Source organism: Moschus berezovskii, chromosome 5, assembly GCF_049115385.1.
Source record: "Moschus berezovskii isolate FMDL1 chromosome 5, NW_MosBer_1.0, whole genome shotgun sequence".
Classification (NCBI taxonomy): Eukaryota; Metazoa; Chordata; class Mammalia; order Artiodactyla; family Moschidae; genus Moschus; species Moschus berezovskii.
In genome coordinates this window covers 18,093,034-18,119,226 of record NC_142464.1, presented here as the reverse complement: position 1 = coordinate 18,119,226, position 26,193 = coordinate 18,093,034, and the positions used below count along the sequence as shown (strand labels likewise).

General features: G+C 39.3%; 1 protein-coding gene across 1 annotated transcript in view; it reads right to left on the bottom strand.

Annotated features, from left to right (window-relative positions):
* ARSJ (arylsulfatase family member J) overlaps positions 1–25,373 on the bottom strand; it is a 92,553-nt gene extending 67,180 nt beyond the window's left edge. Inside the window, exon 1 of the mRNA XM_055434500.2 lies at positions 24,094–25,373. Coding sequence (XP_055290475.2) covers positions 24,094–24,494 — 401 coding nt within the window. The 5' untranslated portion in view covers positions 24,495–25,373. The remainder of the gene's footprint in view (positions 1–24,093) is intronic.
* Between the last annotated feature and the right edge of the window lie 820 nt (positions 25,374–26,193).

The following is a 26,193-nucleotide window of genomic DNA, read 5'->3' as shown; positions in this document are numbered from 1 at the left end:
AAAAAGTCCTAATATGAGAAATTCAAATGATACCACCTAGTAGATAAACATGCAATCTGTTTATCTTCATTGATGCTTTTTTCTTTATGTGAAAAAATTTCATGTAAATCAGTTCTATTAGGAAGAATGTAATGTTCGTTGAATTATTGTATTCTATTTTATCCAGCCTATATTAGTTTACTTTGTAAGTTTTATTTTGTTGGAGATTATCTAGTCACAAAAATGTTCTTTTTGGATCATATATATTTATTATATATAAATGAGAGTATAAATATATCTGTATATACCATTATCTAGCTTATGAAAACTAAATGCTTTGCTAACATTTACTTCACATCGAGTTCTTATTACATGTGTAACACAGTCATGAGGAAACAGAAAAACACTCTACCAAAACAAAAGCTTAAGGAAATAAGGCTAAAGAATGAAAAAGTATTTATAACTTATGAAAATGGTAGCTTATGGTAAGTATTCTAATCCCACTGACTGTGAAGAAGCTTAACTGGAATTTAAAACTGGTTAGTCTTGATGAAAGTGAAAGAGGAGAGTGAAAAGGTTGGCTCAACATTCAGAAAATGAAGATCATGGCATCTGGTCCCATCACTTCATGGGAAATAGATGGGGAAACAGTGGAAACCGTGTCAGACTTTATTTTTTTGGGCTCCAAAATCACTGCAGATGCTGATTGCAGCCATGAAATTAAAAGACGCTTACTCCTTGGAAAGAAAGTTATGACCAGCCTAGAGAGCATATTAAAAAGCAGAGACATTACTTTGCCAACCAAGGTCCGTCTAGTCAAGGCTATGGTTTTCCCCATGGTCATGTATGGATATGAGAGTTGGACTGTGAAGAAAGCTGATCGCTGAGGAATTGATGCTTTTGAACTGTGGTGCTGGAGAAGACTCTTGAGAGGCCCTTGGACTGCAAGGAAATCCAACCAGTCCATTCTAAAGGAGATCAATCCTGGGTGTTCATTGGAGGGACTGATGCTAAAGCTGAAACTCCAATACTTTGGCCACCTCATGCGACGAGTTGACTCACTGGAAAAGAGTCTGATGATAGGAGGGATTGGGGGCAGGAGGAGAAGGGGACGACAGAGAATGAGATGGCTGGATGGCATCACCGACTCGATGGACATGAGTTTGAGTGAACTCCGGGAGTTGGTGATGGACAGGGAGGCCTGGCGTGCTGTGGTTCGTGGGGTCGCAGAGAGTCGGACACGACTGAGTGACTGAACTGAACTGAACTGAAGGCAGGGGAACCTTGCTGCTTATGCAGTTGTAAATAACTATGACTTTTTAAAATCAGAGAATGCTTTGGATGTTCTCTTCATTATTTTTTCCAATAAAAATTAACTTCGGGAAATTCTTCGGCTATCACGTAGCTCCAACTTAACATAAAGCAAATAGACTGTCCAAAGCTGCTACAGAAGAAATAAAACTCATTCCCAGATTGTTCTAGATAATAATACGTCATCTTACTTATGAGAAGACAAAGTACATAATTCAACCTCTCCTTATTATATCCTGATTTTAATCAGAAAATTAATATATTAAGGAAATGTATAAAATAAAAATATTTTTCCACTTATATTAAGTAAAATTAAATTATTCAGTATGGATAAAACAGTTTTATAACTTTAAAAAGTCTGATTAGAAATTTATAGTAGAGATATAACATATTAGTGATAAATCCAAAAGGACGTAAAATATTTGGAAAAGGAACAACATATATTTAGGCTTCTTTGCCAACTATGTCCAAATGATAGCTTTTTGGCATACAATCTGATGATAATTTCCTTTTTTTTCTGTCTTTTTTTGCCTTTATATTTCCAAGTGACTTAGGTTTCTAATTATCTGGAACAAGATATAATTTAAACTGTAACCAAATATTCATTGAACCCCATCTCTTAACCAAGATTGGATAGATGAGAAAGGTTAAAACAGACATGTGCTGAATATTTTTTCAAGTCAGCATTGGAAAAGTTGAATAGTCACTGAGCTAAGCTAAAAAACTAAAAAAAAGTCTTTCAAAATGTCCTTGTCCAAAAATATGAGAATACTATTGGGGAATATAGTGATTTTGAAAGACAGTGAGATAAAGCCTACTGTATAAAAAAACACCTAGAACAAAATAATTGGGATCCAAAGGAACCTCCTCTCTTTATGGGGTGTAGTTAATATATATTGTTCCCTTAGAACATAAAGAATTAAGAAAAATAGGAGACAGGGATCTAAGCTAACAAAAGCAAAAATATTAAGAAATATTACAAGTACACTAAACATCAGTAAGACATATATTCACTTAACAGATACTCAGTGACTGTTTACTACATGCCAAGCAGTGTCACATGTAGAGCAAATTTAAATCTTTAAAGACAAGGCCTACGCCTTTGAAGAGCTCAATGGCAATGGGTCTTTAAAGTTCTTCTGCAATAATGTGACTTTTAATTCCATCAAGTAGGAAAATTTCAAATCAATATTTCCAGTATGTTACATTGAAACACAAAACGTAACAACTCCAAAGTTCTCTTTCTATTGCTGAGTACAAAGCCATACTCACAAATGCACAACATATCCTCTCATAGTTCATGGCCACTGATTTGTTTGTATATTGAACACAATGGTTTGTTTCTTTAACTTTTTTTTTTTAAGTAACATTAACTTCTAAGAAAGACTCCAAGTTGCTTATGTGAGGAAAAACCTTAAAAGTCAGATAGAATTTCATCCACATGGCTTAAATACATCTTTTAATCTTATGATGTAATGGCAGTCATAAAACTTTTATGCATAAATAACAAATTGGTCAAGCACACAAACCTTCTAAAACATCTCTTTGGATATCATCCCCTGAATCAGGAGTCAGTGATTACCATTCTGGAAAAGGGAAAGGCACCCAGTCCAGTATTTTGTCCTGGAGAATTCCACGGACTGTGTCATTCCAGATGGTTTGCAGAGTCGGGCACGGCTGATTGCCACTCCGTTCTCCATGCTAAGGTGCGCAAGAAAACCATTTTGTACTGAATGACATATACAAGTGCAGAAAATCTTTTAAAATTTGCATGTTGTTTTGGGAACCTTTTTAAAAGAAACTGTAAGCCAGCATATGGAAAGTTATAAATGCGGCCCAAGTCTGCCTGGAATTTAATTAGAGATGCCTTCCAGCTGTTGCTAGTGCCTGCAGCCTCTGTTTCCTCTTACTCTCTCCCTCCAAACTGCCATGGAAATGAAAGCTGAACAGCAGTTCTCCTCATGCAACCTGAACAGAGCGAGGCTGCCCAGCGAAAAACGAGGTGAAGAGTCCGCCAACTTACTCAGTGTCCCTGTGCATAAAGCACTGCAATATGAAAATCCAGCCGAACTGGAGAGGGCTACAGAAGCAAAATTAGGGTCAAATAAAAACTTGCATGCTTAACCAGGATCAAGAACAGTGTTATCAAGGTTATGATTAAAGACAGAATGCAGTCTGTTTCACTATGAGTAGACAGATTAAGGAATGTATTAATTATTTTTCTGTTTGTACTATATCTCCCAAACCAGACACCTATCATAATTAAAGAAGGTCTGTAAATAATTAGTGTTAATAAATATCAAGCCTCTGCATTATAGATTTGCTATTTTTCTCTTTATATAGTAACCTGAATATTTTGTCTTTGGCTCTTATAAATATGCACCCACACATATATACACACACGAGGCTTAATGCATAGCATATCTGGAGGACACTGATCTGGATCCTTAAGAATAAGTAAGATTTCAAGTAGACTGAGAAGAGGATGATTGTGGCACAATTTTACCTCTCTCACGTGTTTAATCACTTACTTCCCACTAAACTCCCCTCTATTTGCTGCTGTACCTTCATCCACCTCTTCAAGAATTTGTCCCTATCTTGAAAATCTTTGAGCCTGCTACTTTTTAAAATACCACATATTTCTTTCTTGCTTTTGTTTCAAGGCCAAAGCCCTCATAAAGGTTACACACACTCTTTTTATTTCTATTCCACTGACCCTTTTAATAACCTCTCCAGAATCAAAGCTTTTTGAGTTTGGAGGGGCGGATAAAATGTCTGTCTTCTTAAAATAATGATTTTAAAGGACCATGAATATTGTAATAATAGCTAAAACTATCTGAAAAGAACATTTCTCTTCAGACAAATGTTGTTAAATCAAGTAATCTGTCTCAAATTGCTGCAGACATATTTTTGAATGGCTTATCTAGAATACACACCTCATAGGCCAGCAGTGCACTGCGGGGGTTGGGGAATGGAGAAATGATTTCTGCTTATCCTCAGTCCAGTGCTCCGTCCCATTAACAGCTTTACTTCTAAATATGCATGACATTTCCTTTTAAAAATCTTCTGTTTAATGTTTCAAATGCACAGAACAGTCCTGACCCAGTAAATAAATTTCCTAATGTTGAATCATTGTGGCCAAACATGAGTCAGAGTAATAAAGTTCCTCAGGACACTCAGCTATTAGAACATCAGGGACATATCTGAACCTGTGAACAATTTCACAGTCTCAAGGGAGACAGAGTGTTTAGCTTTTATGAATGGCCAGGGTAAGAGAGAAATAACAATAAATTTGTTTCATGTCCTTTTTTAAAATTGAAGTATAGTTGATGTATAATATGTTATATATGTTACAGGTGTACAATAAAGTGATTCACAATTTTTATGTTTCATGTCTTATCTTTTCTGAATTTCAGCATTTATTAGAGGAACCTCAATTTGCTGTCTTTTTTAATTTATGTAGGTACAATGATCATGTGTAGCATTTAAATACAAATTTTACAGACGCTACAGGGAGGCCTGGCGTGCTGTGATTCATGGGGTCGCGGAGAGTCGGACACGACTGAGCGACTGAACTGAACTGATTCATTTAGTTTGATTCTTTCAGACCATTTGGCAACTATAATTAACATAGGGTTAACTCACCAGAAGATTGTATACGGCTGCATAGTAGCAAATGGTATTTGGTTTCTGAAAATGGAGTCCAAATATAAAGCCAAAGAGCATGGTTTAGATTATTCCCCACCTTGAATTCTGATTAATTCTTATTTTGATTAATGTTACTATGATCTCCCAGTCCCCTGAAGAGAACTTTGCTGAAAATCTTCTAGTTTCTCCTCTACTTCAAGCTATGTTCATTCAGGTACTAAGTAATGTCCATTCTATCAATAACTGTCTCTTAAATTTTTGTCTTCTTTTCCTTTCTTAATATTATGACTTTTCAATTTCTCATTTCTCATCTGAACAGCTGATTCCCCTGCTATAGAATTAGAGAAATAATAATGAGGCAGTTGCCTTATACCAGGCATTTTATAGAACATACAAAGAATAACAAATTTTCAATGTTAGTTCCCAATAACTGTTCTGCAATGACCTTACCTACAAACTAGTTATTTTTTATAACTTTTATTTTATATTGGAGTACAGCCAATGAACAACGTTTCAGACACACAGCACTGACTCAGCCATACATACACATGTATCCAATTTCCTTCAAACTCCGCCCCATCCAGGCTGCCATTGCAGCAACATGGATGAACCTAGGGATTACCACACTGAGCAAAGTAAGTCAGCAAAGAGAAGCATCATATGATACCCCTTATTTGAAGAATCTAAAAAGAAGTGATACAACCTAGTTATTGAATGGGCTTCCCTGGTGGCTCAGCTGGGAAAGAATCCCCCTGCAATGCGGGAGACCTGGGTTCGATCCCTGGGTGGGGAAGATCTCCTGGAGAAGGGAACCACTACCCACTCTCAGGCTGGCTTGGAGAATTCCAGCGGGTCGCAAAGAGTTATTGAATAATATTTTCCTTCTACTCTTTTCTCTGTACTGGGATACTGAAATGGTATTTGATGACGGGAGAAAAACTTGAAAGTCTTAACACATGAAAAGCCTCCTCTGCTGTTTCGACACTGTTGTTTCATTATTATTTTCTACGTGCCTCCATGCCTCCTCCTTTGTGTGTTAGTCTTTCATGGCCTCTCCACTGCAGTGTTACAATGAAAGTGCAAGTGTCAGCTGCTCAGTTGGATCCGACTGTTTGCGACCCCACGGACTGTACCCCGCCAGGCTCCTCTGTGCATGGGATTCTCCAGGCAAGAATACTGGAGTGGGTTGCCATGCCCTCCTCCAGGGGATCTTCCCAACACAGGGATAGAACCCAGGTCTCCCACATTGCAGGCAGATTTTTTACCAGCTGAGCCACCAGGGAAGTATTACAATATCTCAAGATTATTAATTGCTTCATCTTTAAAAGCTATTATCAAGTCTTTAAAAGCATTAAAATGACATCATTATCTGTAAGAAAAAAAAAAACCCACTGTAATCAAAGCATTTTTGAAGAAAAAAAATGTGTTTAAGACATTTTAAAAATGTGTTTAAGAGATTGGCGACTCTGTTGCTGCTGCTGTGTCATTATTTTTACATTTTATACACCAATGCCTGTATTCTATATTCTTGAGAGAATGACTGTATTATTAAAAAGGTACTATTTGTAGAACTCAGTCAGTAATTCATCTTCCTTGACATGTTGGAAAATTACTCCCAGAGTAGATTAAATAGGTCTGAGTATCTCAAACAATGGCTCAGGAGCCCTGGAGACTGAATAGAGGGGCTCTAAGCCTGCATTAGAAGGAAGGGGTTGAGGCCGGGAACTCCCTCCAGCAGTTCCGCTTTCACATGTTTTGTATACGGGGTTATTCCATCAAAGAATTCACTTGAATAAAAAGTTCCACGGTTAAAAAAAGTCTGTAAATTATAGAACAAGTTTTAAGTCCAACAAGGAAATAAACCAATTTACGAATGGCAGGCAAACATGCACGAACTGGCCAGCTCTTGGGGTCAAAAGTAAGTAATGGAGAAAGAGACAGCAGAGCAGTTCCTGTGTAGACAGCCTGGGATGTGTACTCAAACCCTGCTTCTGAGACCAGGAGAAGGCCTCCAACACTTGGGAAGGGAATAACACTTACGTGACAGGACAACGTGGCTTGGCTACAGTTTCACACAAAGGTTTAAAATTAAGAGACTTAGAGGAGGGACTGGAAAGATTCTTTATGTTCAGCATTCTTTAAGAAATAAATCATTGAAAATATTCTTTCCCATCAGTAGGAGATTTTTTGCAGTGCTTGTCCTTAAAATCCAAGAAAGGGAATCTTCTGGTATAACCTTTTGATCTCAGTTGTAGGGGGTTAACTAAGGTGAATGCATGGCAACAAACATTCCTCTCAACATAGCTTTTCTCAGTGTCTGCACAGCTGTTGACTGACTCTTTGGTCCAGAAAACAACAGCAGAAGTCAGCAGTAATACAACTTACTGAGGTGGTTTATAAGCTATTCAGGAAGTGTTTTACTACCTTGACGAGCAAAAAGAAGAGGTCACCAAAGTGGAAAGTTTTCCTAAATGACCGTTTTTCTAAAAATAAAAGCAGATATTCTACTTTTAGCCATTTTAAACTGAGACGCAAAATGGATGTAAATGAAAACTCTAAAATTACAGGTGCAGAGCTGAAGCACAAAGCGTTGTCCAGACTCTATGGTCTAGACAGTAATCCAAGAGAAAGGGAGAAACGTGAGACTGCGTGCATGTTTGTTTGCATACACTTGACACCTAGTCTGAAGCAGCAGCATTTTCAGCATGACAGAAATCGAGAGGAATACTGAGTTCATACGCCAGGTTTTCTTGTTGGCTTCCTTTTTTAAAATCAACCATTTAAGACACTCCAGATGTGCAGGGTTTGTGTGGTTAAGTGATAGGAATGATGCAGTCACCCCGTCAATGCCATCCTGGGACAGCCTTGGGGCTGGACAGCCATACTTGCTCTAAAAAGCCGCCTCCTCCACATTTGCCTATGATGCTTTAAAGGTCTTTTATTTGAAGTATTAGGAAGTGGCTAAGCTAGAACGCAAAAGCAGATCTTCTGACCACGATTTACCACTCTTCTCGTAAATTATACCATAAAATGAAATACATACACATATATATATATGTATAAAATGAAAATATACATATTACTGCAATCCTTCAAACATCAAGGGGTCAGGCAAAGGAAGGAGAATGGAGAAACAAGCTATTTTTCATCAGTGGGCTTTGACGTGTGCAAGGTAATTGTCAAATAGGTTTCTCTAAATTATGACTTTATCTGCCTGAGTACTTGTTTGTTATTGTTTTTGTGTTTTTGCTAACAGCAGAATGAATGACCTTGAAGTTGTACTTAATTCATCTTTTTCTTTCCAACCATACAACCCACTTGTAGTCTACCCCCGAATTCTGTCTGCTCTGCCTGTGAAATGTACTCAGTTAACCCTCTCTGTCACCCGTCTCCACAGCCCATCATCTCTCAAGCAGGTTAGTGCTACGGTCTCTTTACTAGGTCTCCAGGTCTTCCTGCTGTAAACCCTATCTCTAGGATCTACCCTCAACACATCCGCCGAAGTAATTCTGTTAACACCCAAGTTGGGTCGTGTCACCCCTCTGCTCTTCGCTTAGAATGGAAGTCAGAGTCCCTGCCTTGGTCGGCAATGCACTCCAGGACCTGGGTCCCTTGACCACCTTGACCTCCTCTCCCCTACTCTTCCCTGCCCCTGTGTGACCCAGTCAAGCTGGACTGGCCTCTGGACGGTAAGTGGGCAGCCCAGGAGTGCCCCTGTCACAGGGCCAGTGCAGTTGCCGTTCTGTCCGCCTGGAGCAGTGACAGAGGGGGCCACTCCTTCACCTCCTTCTGAGTGCAGCCTTCCCTGCCGTCCATGATATCGCCCTCTTCACCATTAACCCTCATCTCTTGCTTTCTGCCCCGTTTCCTGGTATGTGCTCCTTCACAGGGCATACTGCCTCCTGTGCATGGATGTCATGCACACGTTTTGGTCGTGTCCCACTCTGCAACCCCATGGGCTGTAGCCTGCCAGGCTCCTCTGTCCATGGGATTCTCCAGGCATGACTACTGGAGTGGGTTGTCATGCCCTCCTCCAGGGGATCTTCCCGACCCAGGGATCAAACCCACATCTCTTATGTCTCCTGCATTGGTAGGTGGGTGCTTTACCACTACCTGGGAAGCCCATACTGCCCCCAGCACACTATATATCTGATCTAGACGTGTCTCCTAGGAACAGAATATAAACACCACTAGAAAAGGGAGTTTTGGAGGTTGTGCTGACTGAAATGTTTCCCAGTGCCTAGAACAGTATCTAGCAAAAAGTAGGTGCTTAGTATTGAATGAATGAATAAATGAATTTCAAGGAAATAAAAACAAGAAGCCCAACTAAATAAAGGATCGTTACCTCCTGAACTATTAACTGCTGGTGAGAAGCTTTAGGAAGGCTTATACCAAGTTTGACAAATTAGTCAATGCATAGTTTCTCCCCTATAGAATGTCTAAGGATTTGCATTTAACTTTGGGGATTTCCTTTACAAGACTGAGAGATATTTTTAACACTAACCTCAATGTTAAACATTAACACTGATGTTAATGTTCAATATTTAACATTAACATTCACCTACCTCACACATTTGTGATGTGGATTGAGTGACAATATAAACATTAGCCTAAAAAAAAGCCTCTAAATTACCTATTTTTGTTGTTGTTATTTTGACATCTGAGTTCATTCAGAGCCACACCAGAAAGGAGATCTGCAGGACTTCCTTGGTGGTCCAGGGGTTAAGGATCCACCTTCCACTGTGCTCTAGAGCCTCTGTGCCACAACAGAAGAGAACCAGTGGCTCGAGAAGTTAGAGAAGCCTGTGTGCCACATCTAAGACCCTACACAGCCAAAGAAGGAAAAGCCATCTGAAAAGTGTTACTGTTGGAACCAAATCATTAAATTATTTCAGCAAATCTCAGACTGATCCAAATGGCTCAATTTTCTTTTTGTTTTAATTTTAATTAATTTATTTTAATTGGAGGCTAATTACTTTACATTATTGTATTGGTTTTGCCATACACTGACATGAATCCACCCCGGGTGTACATATGTTCCCCATCTTGAACCCCCCTCCCACCTCCCTCCCCATCCCATCTCTCTGGGTCATCCTAGTACACCAGCCCCGAGCATCCTGTATCATGCATCGAACTTGGACTGGCGATTCGTTTCACATATGATAATGTACATGTTTTAATACCATTCTCCCAAATCATCCCACCCTCGCCCTCTCCCACAGAGTCCAAAAGACTGTTCTATACACCTGTGTCTCTTTTGCTGTCTCGTATACAGCGTTATCGTTACCATCTTTCTAAATTCCATATATATGAGTTAGTATACTGTATTGGTTTTTCTTTCTGGCTGACTTCACTCTGTATAATAGGCTCCAGTTTCATCCACCTCATTAGAACTGATTCAAATGTATTCTTTTTAATTGCTGAGTAATACTCCATTGTGTAAATGTATATGTTAGACTATGTACAACCCTGTAGAAAATTAGAAGATATATATATATATATATATAAAAGAACATTAGGACATACATGTATATGAAACTGATGCCACCCTGATCAAATTGATAGTTTGAGTTAAACAAGACCCCCAAATAAATGTCTACTTTCTTTAGGTCGGCCTTGTAGTAGAAAGGTTCTAAAAGAAAAAAGCAATGTGTCAAAATGCCTGCATTTCCTAGCACCTTTAATTTCAGGATGCATAAAGTAAGCGCTACATAAATGGTTAAAAAAGTAAAGAGAGATAAAGATACTAATAAACAGTCATGGAACATTAAAGGCCCAAACTGTACTGTTATCAATCAATGTATTATCAATATGTTATCAATGTAGTTCTCAGATGCACAACTTCAGCATTACCAGGCAGAGTGACAAATGTGGCCTCTCAGGCTCCACCCTAGACCTTATGAAAAAAATTTCTGAGGAAGACCCCAGAGGAACGAAAGGAATGAAGGTTTTAGCAAATTCTCCAGTGGTTAATATTTTGATTAATAATTTAAGTATTAAAAATTCTGAGAGGTAAACTCATAACATTATCTTTAATTTATATATAAAAGAAATGAAGAACAAGAATGGACTCCAGTTTTCCCAAACTGAATGGGAAAGCCAGTTTGAAATGAGTTCTGGTTCTGAGAATAACTATATTTAGCTCTTTGTTGTTGATCAAGATATTCATTTATTTCTACTCTAAAGATAAGCTGTACAGCTAGCTATACCAAATCCATCCTGTCAACCATCTGTGTAATGTAGTGGAAAATCATAGTTTTGGGTTTGGAATTCTAGTCTCATTACTTACCATAAGGCTTTGGCAAAGGCATTTTACTCCTGAAAGCTTGATTTTTTTCTTATGTAAAATGTGAATATTAATATTTATACACAAATTATGAGGCTTAGAGAATATAGAGTTTAGAAAATAGTCATTATATATTAATACACACATATAATATATATGTGCCAAATAATACTCAATACTTAAGTGCCAAATAAATGTCACATCTCTAAGATTTTATTTTCAACTAAATCATTTAGCTAAAAAATGTATAATTAAATTAATTTTATAGCATTACAAAGACATCCAAACAAGACTCAGAGTAAAAAACTGATTTTAGGTATTTGAACTGATACTTTTAAGAGTGTTCAAAAAATCTAAATTAAACTTTAATTGATGAATATGAATTACTCAGTTCACATAAATTTATTATATATTTATATCTTCTGTAAGAACTTGATGTGTTCAAAAGATATAGTCTTTAACCTCATGATATTCAATCTGAAAGATAAGTTTTAAGTCTAATAAAGCAATTAAAAACTTGAGTTTTTCAGATCCAAGATTATGGCATAATCTTTCTATAAATTTCTAATAAATTACAGATTTAGTGAAAATCTTAAAATTTTGATCATCTATAGTATACATTAATATTATAATATACATTATTATTGGAGAAGGAAATGGCAACCCACTCCAGTACTCTTGCCTGGAAAATCCCATGGATGGAGAAGCATGGTAAGCTACAGTCCATGGGGTTGCAAAGAGTTGGACACAACTGAGCGACTTCACTTCACTTCACTTCACTTCATACATTATTATGGCATCAGTTCAGTTCAGTTCAGTTCAGTCGCTCAGTCGTGTCCGACTCTCCGCGACCCCATGAATCACAGCACGCCAGGCCTCCCTGTCCAACACCAACTCCCGGAGTACACTCAAACTCATGTCCACAGAGTCGGTGATGCCATCCAGCCATCTCATTCTCCGTCGTCCCCTTCTCCTCCCGCCCCCAACCTTTCCCAGCATCAGAGTCTTTTCCAGTGAGTCAACTCGTCGCATGAGGTGGCCAAAGTATTGGAGTTTCAGCTTTAGCATCAGTCCCTCCAATGAACATCCAGGATTGATCTCCTTTAGAATGGACTGGTTGGATCTCCTTGCAGTATAAGGGACTCTCAGGAGTCTTCTCCAACACCACAGTTCAAAAGCATCGATTCTTCGGCGATCAGCTTTCTTATTATGGCATACATTAATACAATTTATATTATAGTATTAGATTATATTTTCAGAATTGCAATATACATTGATAATTATAATATTGCAATATATTGATAACTATAGTATAATATAGATTGATAATTATTGATAAATGTATATTGATAGATGTAACTATAGATTAATGTAGCATAAATTCAGAATGGAGTTCCCCAGTATAGATAACTCATGAATTTTTGCTAGGTAGGAGAGCAGAGAAATTGGGTCAATTAACTTTGTTTCATGTTTTTGTTTGCAGATGCAAGGAACTAAAATTTATTCACATGCAGATAAAAATGATTTTGTAGGGATTAAAAAATTACTAATAAATGAGAAAAAGGGTAAAATTTAAAAATCAAGTATCTGAGGAGGGAAGGAACTCTGGGAGGTGTGTGTCTGACAATGCAAGTACTTCAATGCCTACTGGAGGAAGGAAAGCAGAAAACATGGCTATGGATGCCACTGGGTTTGGAAATTTTGTATTGGTAATATGAAAGAGATAATTTACTATTGCTTCTTTTCTCTCAATGGATTTCTGAAGTAAAATAGAGAACTGATGAGGGGATATTGGCAGCTTGAGATGAGAAATCTTGAAGTAGTAGTTTTGAAGAACTGGATACAGACTAGAGGACACAATTCTGAAGAACTGGACACATACTTGAAATCTTGAAATAGTAGTTCTGAAGAATTGGACACACTGAACACAATCATTGAACACAATTGAACACATTGAACACAACGCCCCTTTAATCACTGGGCATTTTTGTGTGCCTATTTTGGATCTGTGACCATGAATTTAATTTAATCAAATACTGGCTGTCACTCAGATGTCTGCTTCTATGCCCACCTACTCAGTGGACCTTCTCAGACACTGAATGTTGCCAAATCATGCTTTTCCAGTTTGTCTGGACACTGTGCATGGAAAAATCCAGTACTCTCACAGGATCTTGTCAGTTTCCCCAGCCTTTTTCTCATCCAGGGCTACTTCCTTACCTCCTCCAACAAGTCAGAGAACAACCAAGTGTTGAGAAAGCAATCAGTGTATCTCCTCAGCAAGAGAACAATGACAGTAATTATTTTCTGGCTTTTCTCTCTGCCAAGCCCAGGAACTGGGTAGACTGATACCCACCATGTGACAGAGACATGATATTGATTCAGTCTGGTCAGTGGAGGCAAGACTCCCATTCATTGCTTTTAAATGATCAACAATGTTCTTTGTTGGAAAAAGTGGTGTGCAACATGCCTCTGAATTCTAAGAATTCTATCAGTTGTTGACTGACTGCTGCATCTTATATAGGCCAAAAAACGTGTACCTGTGTATAAAGGTGTAAACGATCAAAGAAGTGGTGAGGGGAGATGGGGGACGTAGATAGTCGGGAAGGATGCAATGGTATTTTCCCAGAAGACAATGAAGAACATTCTAGAAAAGGGAATTTTGCTTAGAAGGGAACAGGGCTTTAGGGGGCATAGCCTTGGTGAGAAAGTACAAGTATCCTGGCAGTGATAATCCAAAGAGGGTATAAACGGGAAAGTGTTAGGAGACTGTACCAGAATCTTGTCAGAAGCCAGATTTTGAAGGTTCTTATATGAAATGGTTAGGGATTGGGCTTTAGTCTACAGGTAATGGCAGCTTCTAAAAGATTTTAAGCAGCAAATGGCATGATTTTGACTGTGTGATTTTGACAGAGATTTCACTCAGATCTTAGTGTGCACTGTGGATTCAAATGCTGAAGGCAGGATAATCACTTAAGAGGTAATGAAATAGTGATCATAAAGCACACGAAATTCCAATCACCATGAAGCCTAGAACAAAGTCTTAATTCAAAATTCTTTATTGCACACCTACTGAGCGGTCGTCCCTGGGGTAAGTTAGCATGCAGACATAAATAAGTTACAGAAATTATATTCAGTAAAATGTTTTTAAATTACTGTTGATTGAAGGAATTTGAAATAAATCATCACTGGCCTTTTCACTACCCAATTTTTAATTCTCATTTAGTGTGGTACTCTTAACGTTACTGTTTAAACATACATCTGGCTTTTGCTTGTCACAGGCTTAGCAGGGTTCCAACACATTCTGCCAAGCATGATGAGAGCAACATGCCAAGCGTGACAACCAACAACAACACATACAGCCTCCGAGTGCAGAAACTTAAAAGGAAAATAGAGCCCTAATCACCTTCTTGGACATTTCAGAACTAAGAATATCATATGAAAAACCGTGATGGATAAAATAGATTAAAATGGAAACATATGGGATTTACTTGTAAAGTTTTGTACTTATAGATTGAAATTGGAAAATAGATATTAGTACACACACAGCTTTTAAAAAGAACAAGTAGTTCTTTTAAAGTCAGTATGTAATTAAACATTATGGAGATGTCATTCTAAATACAGAGGAATTTTTACTTAAAAATTATATAATACTTGAAAGTTTCCAATTAATTTCCTCATGTTATCTCAGTTAAGCACTACAGCCTTTGAGATTGTCATTACTCCTATTCTATAGATAAAATCATGGAGTCTCCAAAAGATTAAATTATTCATTCAAGGTCATAGTCTGGACTTTCTAAATCAGAACTGTAATTCATATTTCCTCACTATATTCTGTTATTTCTGCTCTGTCACATGGTCTGCCAGAGGGAAATAAATAATTGTTTATTCATCTTTTCATTCATTCATTCTTCATGCCTGTTAGTACAAAGCACTGGATTGGCTGCTGTGAAATTTATGGAGGTAATAAATCAGCCTCACTACTCAGGGGATCAGCGTGTGAACGAGGTGGAAAATCATGCCTAATAAGACAGTAACAGAAAGAATTATGTAAGGTCATCACTGGAGTAAATATTTCTGGCTAAGGAATCATGGAAACCTATATAGGAAAGATGGTATTTTAGCTGAGTCTTAATGAGCATTTGGCATTAGGGCCAAGTGAGATAGGGTGTGAATTCCAAGGAGTGGAAACAGTCTGTGAAAAAGGAGGGAGAAAGTCAAGTATGAGACATGCTCTAGAAACAGTGAATCATTCTTTTCGCTGGAGTACAGAGTTTAAAGATAAAGAAAGATAAGGCTAAAATTGTTTTCGAAGACTGGACTAAGGTATTTACAAACTTCATGGCAGAAGGAATGGGTGATGAAAACAGCAAGGATGTTGTTGAAGCCACACGAGTTTCGATTCCAATACATTTTCTGCTGCTTAGAAGCTGTGTGAACACCAAAAACTTACATAATTTCTCTAAAACATTCATATATCTATAAAATGAAGATATTTGCTAAATATTTGCTAAATATTTTTCAAAATTATAAAAATATTTTACCTTCAAGGTGATGTGAAGGTCAAATGACAGGATGTTTGAAAAGCAACTGGCACAAAAGCCCTCAGTAAAAATCACTTTCCTTCCCCAATCTGTGGTAGTAATTGGGAACTAGAGACTCCCTAGTATGCTGAGGCTGGTGATATAATGAGTCATGTCCGAGTAAAGCAAATGTGGTGGGTGAATTAGGGAGAGAGAGGAGGAAAAGCAGGAGGGACAAAAAGTCTTTTTTGCAATAAAGCACACAGGGAAATGAATGTCTCAATGAAGTTACACTCCTGGGAATATTTAGTATCTGGAATGAGAAAAGAACATTGCAACACACTCTAATTATATCAAAGTAAAATACAGAAAAAGACTACATAACAATGAATTCCATAATATTGCTATAGTAAAAAGTCTAAACTAAACTAAACTTTGAAATAAAAAGTTTCCATGCCAAGCTCCTATTAGAAGCAGGAGTTTCAAGCCTTTTGGTTCCTCCCATGTCTTTGATCTCTGGGAGAGGTCATATGGATGAAACAAAATTATCTGAACTTCAGCACCTGGATAAATTTACACCTTACAGGACAAGCTATTCAGGAAACTCATCAGATTTACCTGAATAGGAATTCATTTCAAAGGGTGTCTTTTTATAAAGACTCATTTATAAGTAGGGTCTTTGATCATAAGGGTGTGCCAATAGCTTACTTGACCCTGATTCTACTGTCAGGAAAATCCATATGGTAAAAGAGGAAGAGACAGCTATTTGTTGAATGGTGTCATCTATTGAGCCATTCTTTTGAAATGGATATGTGAGGTTTTTAAATCCACCCTGTCCATTTGCTGTTACATTCATTTTCCAAAGCCAAAGTGTTTCTTCCGAACTTCTCCAACTACAAACATTTTTCTAAATGTTTACATATTTAAATATTTATGAATGCAGTAAGTGAACTCTTAGTAACTGGTATTTATTGTGTACTTTTAGGGTGTATAACACTACTTAAAACTAGGTCTTGGATAAAAGAAATGGATGGAAGAAGCATGCATGATCCTTGATGTTTACAGTCTAAGTGTGTGTGTTGGGGGAGGTGGCTATTGTGTGTATGTACCACATGACTGTGAAATGGAACAATCAAGAAACCTTTGCTTTCTTGGATCTTTCTCCCAGGCTGGGGCCTGGGACTCTGCTGCAGCACTGCAATGTTTGTACCTGGACACACCTCTCTTCAAGCTACAAAATACAAAGAAGCAATATAGGACTAAAAATAACTGTGTGCATGTGCACCTGGGGCGAATTCTGCACAAAAAGATACAAGAAGACACACACACACACACACACACAAAGCCCCACCAAAACTGCCATTTCTGAAGAGCCAGAAGCAAAAACAGGACACTGTGCATGCGCCCCGCACTCAATACCACAAAGGGGTGGGCAAACCATCCAAGCCACTCCTCCAGTCTGACCCCCGCCCCAACACACCCCCTACCTTCAATCCATATAAGGAATAAGCCTGCCCCCTCTCCTTGGGGGAGAAGCAATGGAACTTGTTACTTATTTTGCTCCATCCTGCAGCCAGCACAGGAGCCCCAGTAAAGCCTTGCCTCAATTTCTTATCTGGCCTTTAGTCAATTTCTATTGACTGGAGAAGGCCAAGACTCTGGTTGATATCAAAAGAATTCAATTACTCTTTCAAGGTTTTCAATACTGGGGTAATTGTTAGCTGACAATTTCATACCTGAAAACGATAGTTTCTAAACTACTGGAAGACACATTCCGTTGCTGCTACAGCCCACTGCAAAAAGTCAACACAGATCCTGTCTTCCTGGACCAAAACCCCCAGATCTCCTGATTGTGTGCCTGACTGTTCAGTGTGGCTGCAGTAGTTGGCTACAGATAGGGAGGAGGCCCCACTCAATCTTTAGAAAGAAGCTGCAATTACAATTTGACACTTACAATTACAATTTGACCTAAGAGATGATCTGGAAATATTCCCACCATGCTTTTCAGATTCTTTTATTTCAGTCTTCACCAGAACTGCAATCTTTCTCTAATCTTTTCAATGTATCTTTCACTCAGATTCTAACTCTCTATATATTGCTGTATATTCTCTGCTCTGATTAAATCCTTCTCCCCTCTTAACTCCTTTCCAAAGAGGTTTCTGTTACTAAAAATCTGTCATTAGCAAAATCCTCTATGACCTCATCTGTTTCCTGGACATTCCTTCCATCTTGTTGCTCTGGCTGATTGCTGGTTATCCTCTCAACTATCCTCTCAATTATCAAGGATTCTGAAGCAGGGATTGGGTATCCTCCTAGTTCCTCACTGGCACTTCTACATGGTTCAGCTCCTATTTCTCTTTAAAGGCTCAACTTTTTTGAAAAGTCAGGCAACAGATCAAAGGCTCATTATCTCTCCTATTATGGGCTTCCCCGATGGCTCAGTGGTACAGAATCTGCCTGCCAATGCAGGAGATGTGGGTTTGATCCCCCTGGAGAAGGAAATGCAACCCACGACAGTATTCTTGCCTGGAGGATTCCATGGACAGAGGATTCCGAGGGGCTACAGTCCATGGGGTCACAAAGAGTCAGACACAACTTAGAGAACCAAACAACAACAGTCTTTCCTGTTCAGTTCAGTTCAGTCGCTCAGTCGTGTCCGACTCTTTGCCACCCCATGAATCACAGCACGCCAGGACTCCCTGTCCATCACCAACTCCCGGAGTTCACTCAAACTCATGTCCGTCGAGTCGGTGATGCCATCCAGCCATCTCATTATCTGTCGTCCCCGTCTCCTCCCGCCCCCAATCCCTCCCAGCATCAGACTTTTTTCCAGTGAGTCAACTCGTCGCATGAGGTGGAGTCCTCCAATTCCAGGCCCTGCCCTCACTGCTGTCAGATTCCAGCAGCTGGCTCGCTGCGCTCTTTAATACAATTTCTCCCATTGTTCCTAATGGTTCAAATACCCAACCAAGTGATCCATCACCTCCATGTCTGTCTCACGCCTTGCCTTCACTTCCGAAGCTGTCATCCTTCACCTCACAATTCTCCCGTCATTTCTAAAAACCGCGCTACTTGTAAACCTTTGCTTCGGCGCGCATTTCTTCGCCTCTCATTATCTACCTCTCCAGTTTTCCAAGTTGACTCTAGTGTCCTCACTTCAACCCTAGAAAGACAATCCATTGACCCTGGCACTTTTTTAGAGAATATAAACCGCTTATAGTCTTCCTCTTTCCCTTGCCAAGTTTAGAGTCTAAAGACCCACTCTATTCACTTGGAAAAGCTCCAAATCTAGTGAAATCCACTTCTTCAACAGTGCTTCTTCTGCGCTCACACACCTGAACATGGTGCAAGAAAAACAAGCGAGGACTGACCTCTGTTTAAATTTATGACCGCAGATCTCAAATGGGTTCTCATCGCTGCCCAGTATTTTTACAGCACTCCTCTACTTAATTCACTTTCTCGCTCTCCTAGAATATTTTCTGTCTTTAAACCTTAAGATTCTCATTCTCATCTAATGACCTCATTTATTATTTCACTTCAGTTCAGTTCAGTTCAGTTCAGTCGCTCAGTCGTGTCCGACTCTCCGCGACCCCATGAATTACAGCACGCCAGGCCTCCCTGTCCATCACCAACTCCCGGAGTACACTCAAACTCATGTCCACAGAGTCAGTGATGCCATCCAGCCATCTCAAAGTAGAATAATCAGAAGAGAACTACCTCATATTCTCCAAAACCAAATCCTTCAAATTCTTTGAATATGTACATCCACAGCCTCCCTTCTTTCGTATTAAAATGAATGAACTAGTAAAGAATAGCTTAGGCAATTTGGAAGAAGAAGTAAAAGGACTTACATTCCAAAGATCAATATTTATTATAGAGCTACAATAGTTAAGGGAATGTAGGATTGGCAGAAGAATGGACAGAGGTTAATGGTGTAGAATAGAGTCCAGAAACAGACCCAAACACATACTTTTTCTGGTTTATGGAAAAGATGACACTGTAGTAAAGTGGAGAAAGTATATTTTTAATAAATAGTGTGAATTAAGTGAGTTTACATATGGAAAAGTTTGTTTGAATCCTGATTTATACCATATTAGAAATTAATTCCAGATGAATTATAGATGTAAACAAAAAGGAAACTATAAAAATTTTTAAAAAGACTATTGTAATGATCTTGATTTAGTCAGAGATACCTTTAATAGGACATCAAGAAAAAGATTATAAATAAGCCTACAATAAATTTAAAACCCTCTGTTCATCAAAAAACATTAAGAAAGTGAAAAAAACAAGCCACAGAATAGGAGAAGTCATTTGCACTTCAAATATCTGACAAAGGAATAGAATATAAAAATAACTACCACAAATCAATAAGGAAAAGCAATCACCTAATGAAAACTCAGGCAAAAAAATCAGATACAAGTAAATATCCAGTCCATAAAAATATGAAATACGCTCAATTTCTTCAGTCACCAGGGAAATACAAACCAAACCATAATGGAATACCAGTGTATAATAACCAAAATGACTAAAATGAAAGAGATATCAACCAATGTTAGCAATAATGTGAAGCAAAGAAACTTATCATCGCTAATGAGAGTATATAGTGGCTGAGCCACTTTGGGTAAGTGCTGGGAAGTATCTACAGAAACTGTACATATATATTCCAATTACCCAGTAATCCTCCTTTTTGCTAGATACCCTGTTGCTGCTGCTGCTGCTGCTAAGTTGCTTCAGTCGTGTCCGACTCTGTGCGACCACATAGACAGCAGTCCACCAGGTTCCCCTGTCCCTGGGATTCTCCAGGCAAGAACACTGGAGTGGGTTGCCATTTCCTTCTCCAATGCATGAAAATGAAAAGTGAAAGTGAAGTCGCTCAGTCGTGTCCGACTCTTCGAGACCCCATGGACCCTAGACATAATACAAATATATTCATCAAAAATATATGCAATATGTTTATGGCAGCATTATTAATAATAACCCAACACCAAAACAACCCACATGCCATTCAACAGAATGGAAGACTAAATATAGCATATTTATATAAAAGAACACTATTCACTGATGAGAATAAGTGGATTATAACTCCAGCCAACAATATGGGTAAATTTTACAACAAAATGTTAAGAGAAAGAAGCCAGACATGAAAAAATACCTTTTCTACAATTCTATTTATATGATTCTCAAAAACAGGCAAAATAAAGTGTTAGAAGCTGGGTCGTGATTACCCTTAGTGAGTCTCAGAGGTTTGTTTTTTTAAAAAAATTAATTTATCAAATCAAATATCCTATTACAAATACACATTATTTGGTTTATGTTTATATTTGTTAAATGATCATCATGGTACTTCAAGTGGGAAAAAATGAATAACAAAATAGAACACAAGAGTATTGCCAAAGATATATATTCAGCTCAGATTACCAGTCTTTTCAGCTCTAAAGTCTGCATGAAACACATCTAAATTTTGCAAAATTTATAACTCTCTTCTGAGGTCTTCATTATATTCTCTTTAAGAAGAAATGATGTCATTGCTATATGTCTTTATTTGAAAAACTATTTTTTAAAAGGTGGGAAAATTACTTTGAAATAAATCAACTGTAGGCAGCTGCTTTCTCAATCAACCTTTCTATCTCCAGTCTAACTTTGAACACCTACAGTGTTGTTTCTCAAAGTCCAGTACACAGAATGTCTGCATTACTCTCTCCTGAAATCGAATGCCACATCTATTCAAAGTAGGGCTAACAATAATAATCACCTCATAGAATCGCTGTAAAGATTAAATGAGATAAAAATGCATTATCTCGGAACACAGTAACTGCTCAGTAGATGCCAGTGTTTAATATTAACACTCAGTTTATATTAGTATCATTATTAGAATAACTGGATATGTTTGTTAAATTACTATTAATTTCTGGGCTCAACCCCAGACCACTGAAGCTGGAGGACTATACTTCAGCTACTAGCAGTTGGGCTGATACTTTTTGCACAAACTTGAGAGTCACTGTCCAGAGATTAGGGCTTACTTCTTTGCTCCTCACAGTTCCAATACAGGGATCTGTACACAGTGAATGCTTATTGACAGGCTGGCTTATGTTCAATATTGCCAGACTGATATGATGTAAGTTGTTAAAGAAATTGGAATTTATCATAGCTATGTGCAGTATAAGGGAATAGATTTTTACATTTTGACTCCAGCAAAATATAAAGGGAGGATTGTTTTGTTAACCGTATCAAAAGTAGCTCCAGCTTCAATCACTTAAACTCTTCCTTCCTAAATGTGACAGTCTTTGAATTCTATCATATTCCACATAACCTGTTCTTTCCCTTAATGTAATTCATTAATTTAGGTTTTCTATTAACTTTAGAGGATCCAGAAATCATAGAAAAGTACTCATGTAGAGGACAAATGACCATATTTTCTGGGCTTGCACTATGAATATTAGACCCAGAACTAAGCTTCTATAACCACTTTCTTTCTTACATCTGTGTTCATTTAAGGAAGGTTCCAGCAATTTGTCTAAAAGAAGAACTGAAAGTGCAAAAGTCTTCAACTGTTTAATTCAAACAGAAATTTAAGTCAAATCACAGTAGTTATTTGAACTTTTTTTCTATAAAAGTTACACAACTTGTTACACTGAACAGAAAATTTTAATAAGGAGAATCAATCTTTTCCTGAGATGTTTGCATTGAAAAGACAGGAGAGTCAACCTTTGACAACAAAGAAAAATGAGAATTTATTTCCACCTTGACTTCTGCTTCATGTCATTAATTAAACATCAAGATTAAAAGATAAAAACCTACATATTTTAACAGTGCAAGATAATGCTTAGGAACTAGACATTCTTCGCTGGAAAACAAAATCTTAAATGCTCTATTAATACCATTTAGGTATATGTTTTTCAGTTACTCTTGGCTATCTGAATAAATCCAAATTCTATAAATTTAGTCGAAGAGTTTCAGGGAAGCATTTATGAAAAATTTATTTCAAAAACCAAATATAAGGATGTTTGGATTAGATATAAAGAACTTGACCCCCCAGGCCATCAGATGGACTTGTTATTTTCTAGCCAACAGTCCGCTACTTTATAAATACCAAATGCTCCTGACTTTCTGATGCCACAGTTAACCTTTAGAATGACTCTGAAGTACAGTGAGTCTTCTTTACTCAAGACAGGAAACGATTGGAGTTTTCTTTTTTTTTTCTGGCAGTGATGCTAACTTCTGACAGTTTGCTAAGCAGTGGAAATCGGGTAGTAAGCAAAAGTCTCTGCAAGACAGAGATTCCTACAAAATAGTCTTTATTTTTCCGATGGATACTGGCTACTCTTATAGGAACCAATTCCAAGAACAACTTCACTGAAGCAAGCCTCCCCTGAAACTGAAATCACAAGACTCATTCACTGAAACCTCTAAGGCTTTTCTTCTACCTCTGTCCACTGGCTAAACCTCTGGGTCTCCTAGTTTATCTCCATTCCACAGGCTGAATTTGGACAAGCAAACTAGTTATAGTAACCTATATTCGGACAGGATAGAGTAAAAATATGAATATGAGTGAACGCCTTGAGTAGGAGATTTAGCTATTTAGCAAAGTAACAATAATATTAAAAACACTTTCTTAAGCATCCAAATAATCTGACTTTTCTTAGAGTTAATCAGAAAATCCCCAGACATGTGAGGTACAGTGGAAAACGTGGGATGAATTTTAACTCATACTGAGCATTTACCACTATATTTTCTCCCAATTTGAGAACTGCCTTGGTGATTACATATTGCCTTCCCTAATGATCTTGTAAGAGAAAATTACCTATCAAAGACCCAGACAGAGTCCCACATACACTGGTCAGATTTTACACTGCCTTCCATATGTTTCTTTGCCCTTCTTCTCTCTGTGATTACCTGTGGCTTTGATTATTCAATTCTAGATTTACAAATAAACCAAGAGTCCAGAAAAATTTCCGTCTGTTTCTCTTATCAGTGACGATGACTAGGAATTCTATTATGACACTCGGAATAAAATCTGAGCAAGCTCAAAAACCAAAATCCACTTAGAAAAGAACACTTCTGCAGATCTCTGGTTGGTAGGTGGGAGTTTATAAGTTCCGATGTCATTTTAAAACTCTGAACACACTTCACAGCAGGGTCTGAGAGTAAGGAAAATGAGACTAATCTAGTGAGGAGACTTTTAAGATCATCAACAGGACATCCATTTTAATACCCACCACAGCTAAATGCATTTTATCCATCCATTCATTCACTCCTTTAGTTTCCCATATTTACTGCAACTCCATTAAGTTAGGAGCTGCATCTTAATTACATGCTTAAGATATCTGCAAAGAATAAAGTAACACTTACTTTCCAGTAATAAGTTGACTCCTGGACGGTGTGCAAATAGGCTGGACATAGTAGTTCTCCAGTTTAACTCCTTCGGCAGCAAGCTTGTCAAGAGTGGGAGTCTTTATCTCTGATCCATGGTAACCCACATCTCTAAATCCCTGATCATCCGCTAGGATGAAAATGAGATGCGGCTGGGACACGGCAGTTACACTGGGCTCCAGTCTTTCTCCAGTTTGAGCTCGCAAAGCCCCTTCTTCCTCCTCCTCCAAGCCCTGGCCCCAGGACAGGTAACCGTAAGTGAGGAGGCTGAGAACCCAGAAGCCTGCCAGCGCCCCCATGGCTAGCATCTTTCTGGGCCAGACCCAGGTCTGTGGCGAAGGTGGCGGAGGCAGAGGCCCCGCGCAGCCCCCGGGGGCCATTCACTCTGGTCCCAGCTGAGACTCCAAAGCAGAGCAAGGCCCCGCGCGCCGCCGCTGGCGCACACATGCACGCGGGAGGCACAGACTCAACAGGCGGTGGAGCGGCTCCACCGGGAAAGAAGTCCTGTTCTCCTCTCAGCTGTCCCCACGTCCAACAAATTTAATCTTCTAGAAGTGGTGGCTTAAGGGATGGGACGTGTGAGAAGGAGTCGCTTTTCTCCATCAAATTGCACTTTCCTCCCCTCCTCCCTCCCCAAAGTAGCTTCCACACAAAAAGTCAAAGCCTCCACCCAAAAGTTCCCAGGAGGAAAACAAAAAAATCAAATAAGGAACTGAGAATCACCTTGGGCAGGAACTACTCGTGGCCGGAACTTTTCGCCCTGGAGGTTGAGGAGTTGAGGAGGGTCTTGAGCAGGAGCTGAGGGGCGCGTACTGATGGATGTGGGGGCGCGCGCACTGATGGATGCGGGGCCGACCGTCCGTCTAGCAGTCCCCTCAGCTGGAAAGTACTGGGAAGCTGAGCCGCCGGTAAAAAGCACTAACCCAGGCAGATAAGGAGCTGCAGGCAGCGAACCGGCCCCGGATCACTTTCTCCACCCTTTCAGGGCTCTCTGTTTCTCTTGCCCCTCCCAGGCGTTTGCCAATCTCCCCGACACTCACCAGGCGGCCAAATGAGTAAAAAACACCCCGCTTAACCGATCTCCCTCCACCGCTGGCCACCCCTTCTTCGGAGGAGCTTCTCCTCGCCCCTGGAGCGCACGGGGACGCAGATCGGCCCCTGACCCCGCGCCTACTCCGCCAAGCCCGCTGGGTCTCCGCGGCTTGGTGCACCCGCGGAAGCGCTGCACGCTGCGTGCGTTTTGTCAGCTAACCAACTTAGTTTTGGCACTCGGAGTTCTTTGCTGCCTCCACCCTCTTTTCTCTCCAGTGAATCACAGAACCGTACTTTCTGCTTCGGCTCCCCCAGGAAGAGGGGGAGGGGTAAGGTCAGTTTAGAGGTTCGATCTTGCCTTTTTCCCTTCCGGGAGGAGGATGCAAGAGGTAGGGGAGGCTTTGCCAGAGAGACAGTGCTGCTCGCTGCTTGAGCCCTGCGGGATCGTGGGCTACAGCTTCCCTGGGTCTCCAGGAGGACTGCCTCCCATCCTTCCGCGAGGGGAAGACGGCTGCGGGAATGGGGAAGAGGGAAGCGGGCGCTTTTACTCCAGGGTCTGCAAATCAACATCCCGCTCACCCATCCCGGATGCTGCGCCTGCAAACTTTCTCTAGCTTCTGGAGGGAGTGAGAAAGGAAGCGCAGGAGAAACAACAGAGTGCGCAGACACACTCTCTTTTCTGGTTTTCCTTTACTAGCCTCCCCCTCCCCCAATTTTTCCTACTTCTTTTATCCCCGCCTCTTTTTTTCTTCCCAAACAGTCGCGACTACAAGTTGAATTTCCTTTGGCTATTGCTGGCCTTTACAGTCTGACTTCCTGATTAGCGTCTCTCATACTGAAATCGCCTTCTGCTTCTGTCTCCCCAAACTTACCCACAGCTGTCTCCAGCCAAGAACATGGAGAGGAAGAAGAGTTGCACGTTTCACCCCCAGGAACCACGAGGCCGGTCTGCACTCCTGCAGTAAAGAAACCACCATTTCCCATCTGGAAATTCAGGGAACTCTGCCCCCCCTTTTTATAACTGTGGAGTAAAACAAAAGTTTGTCT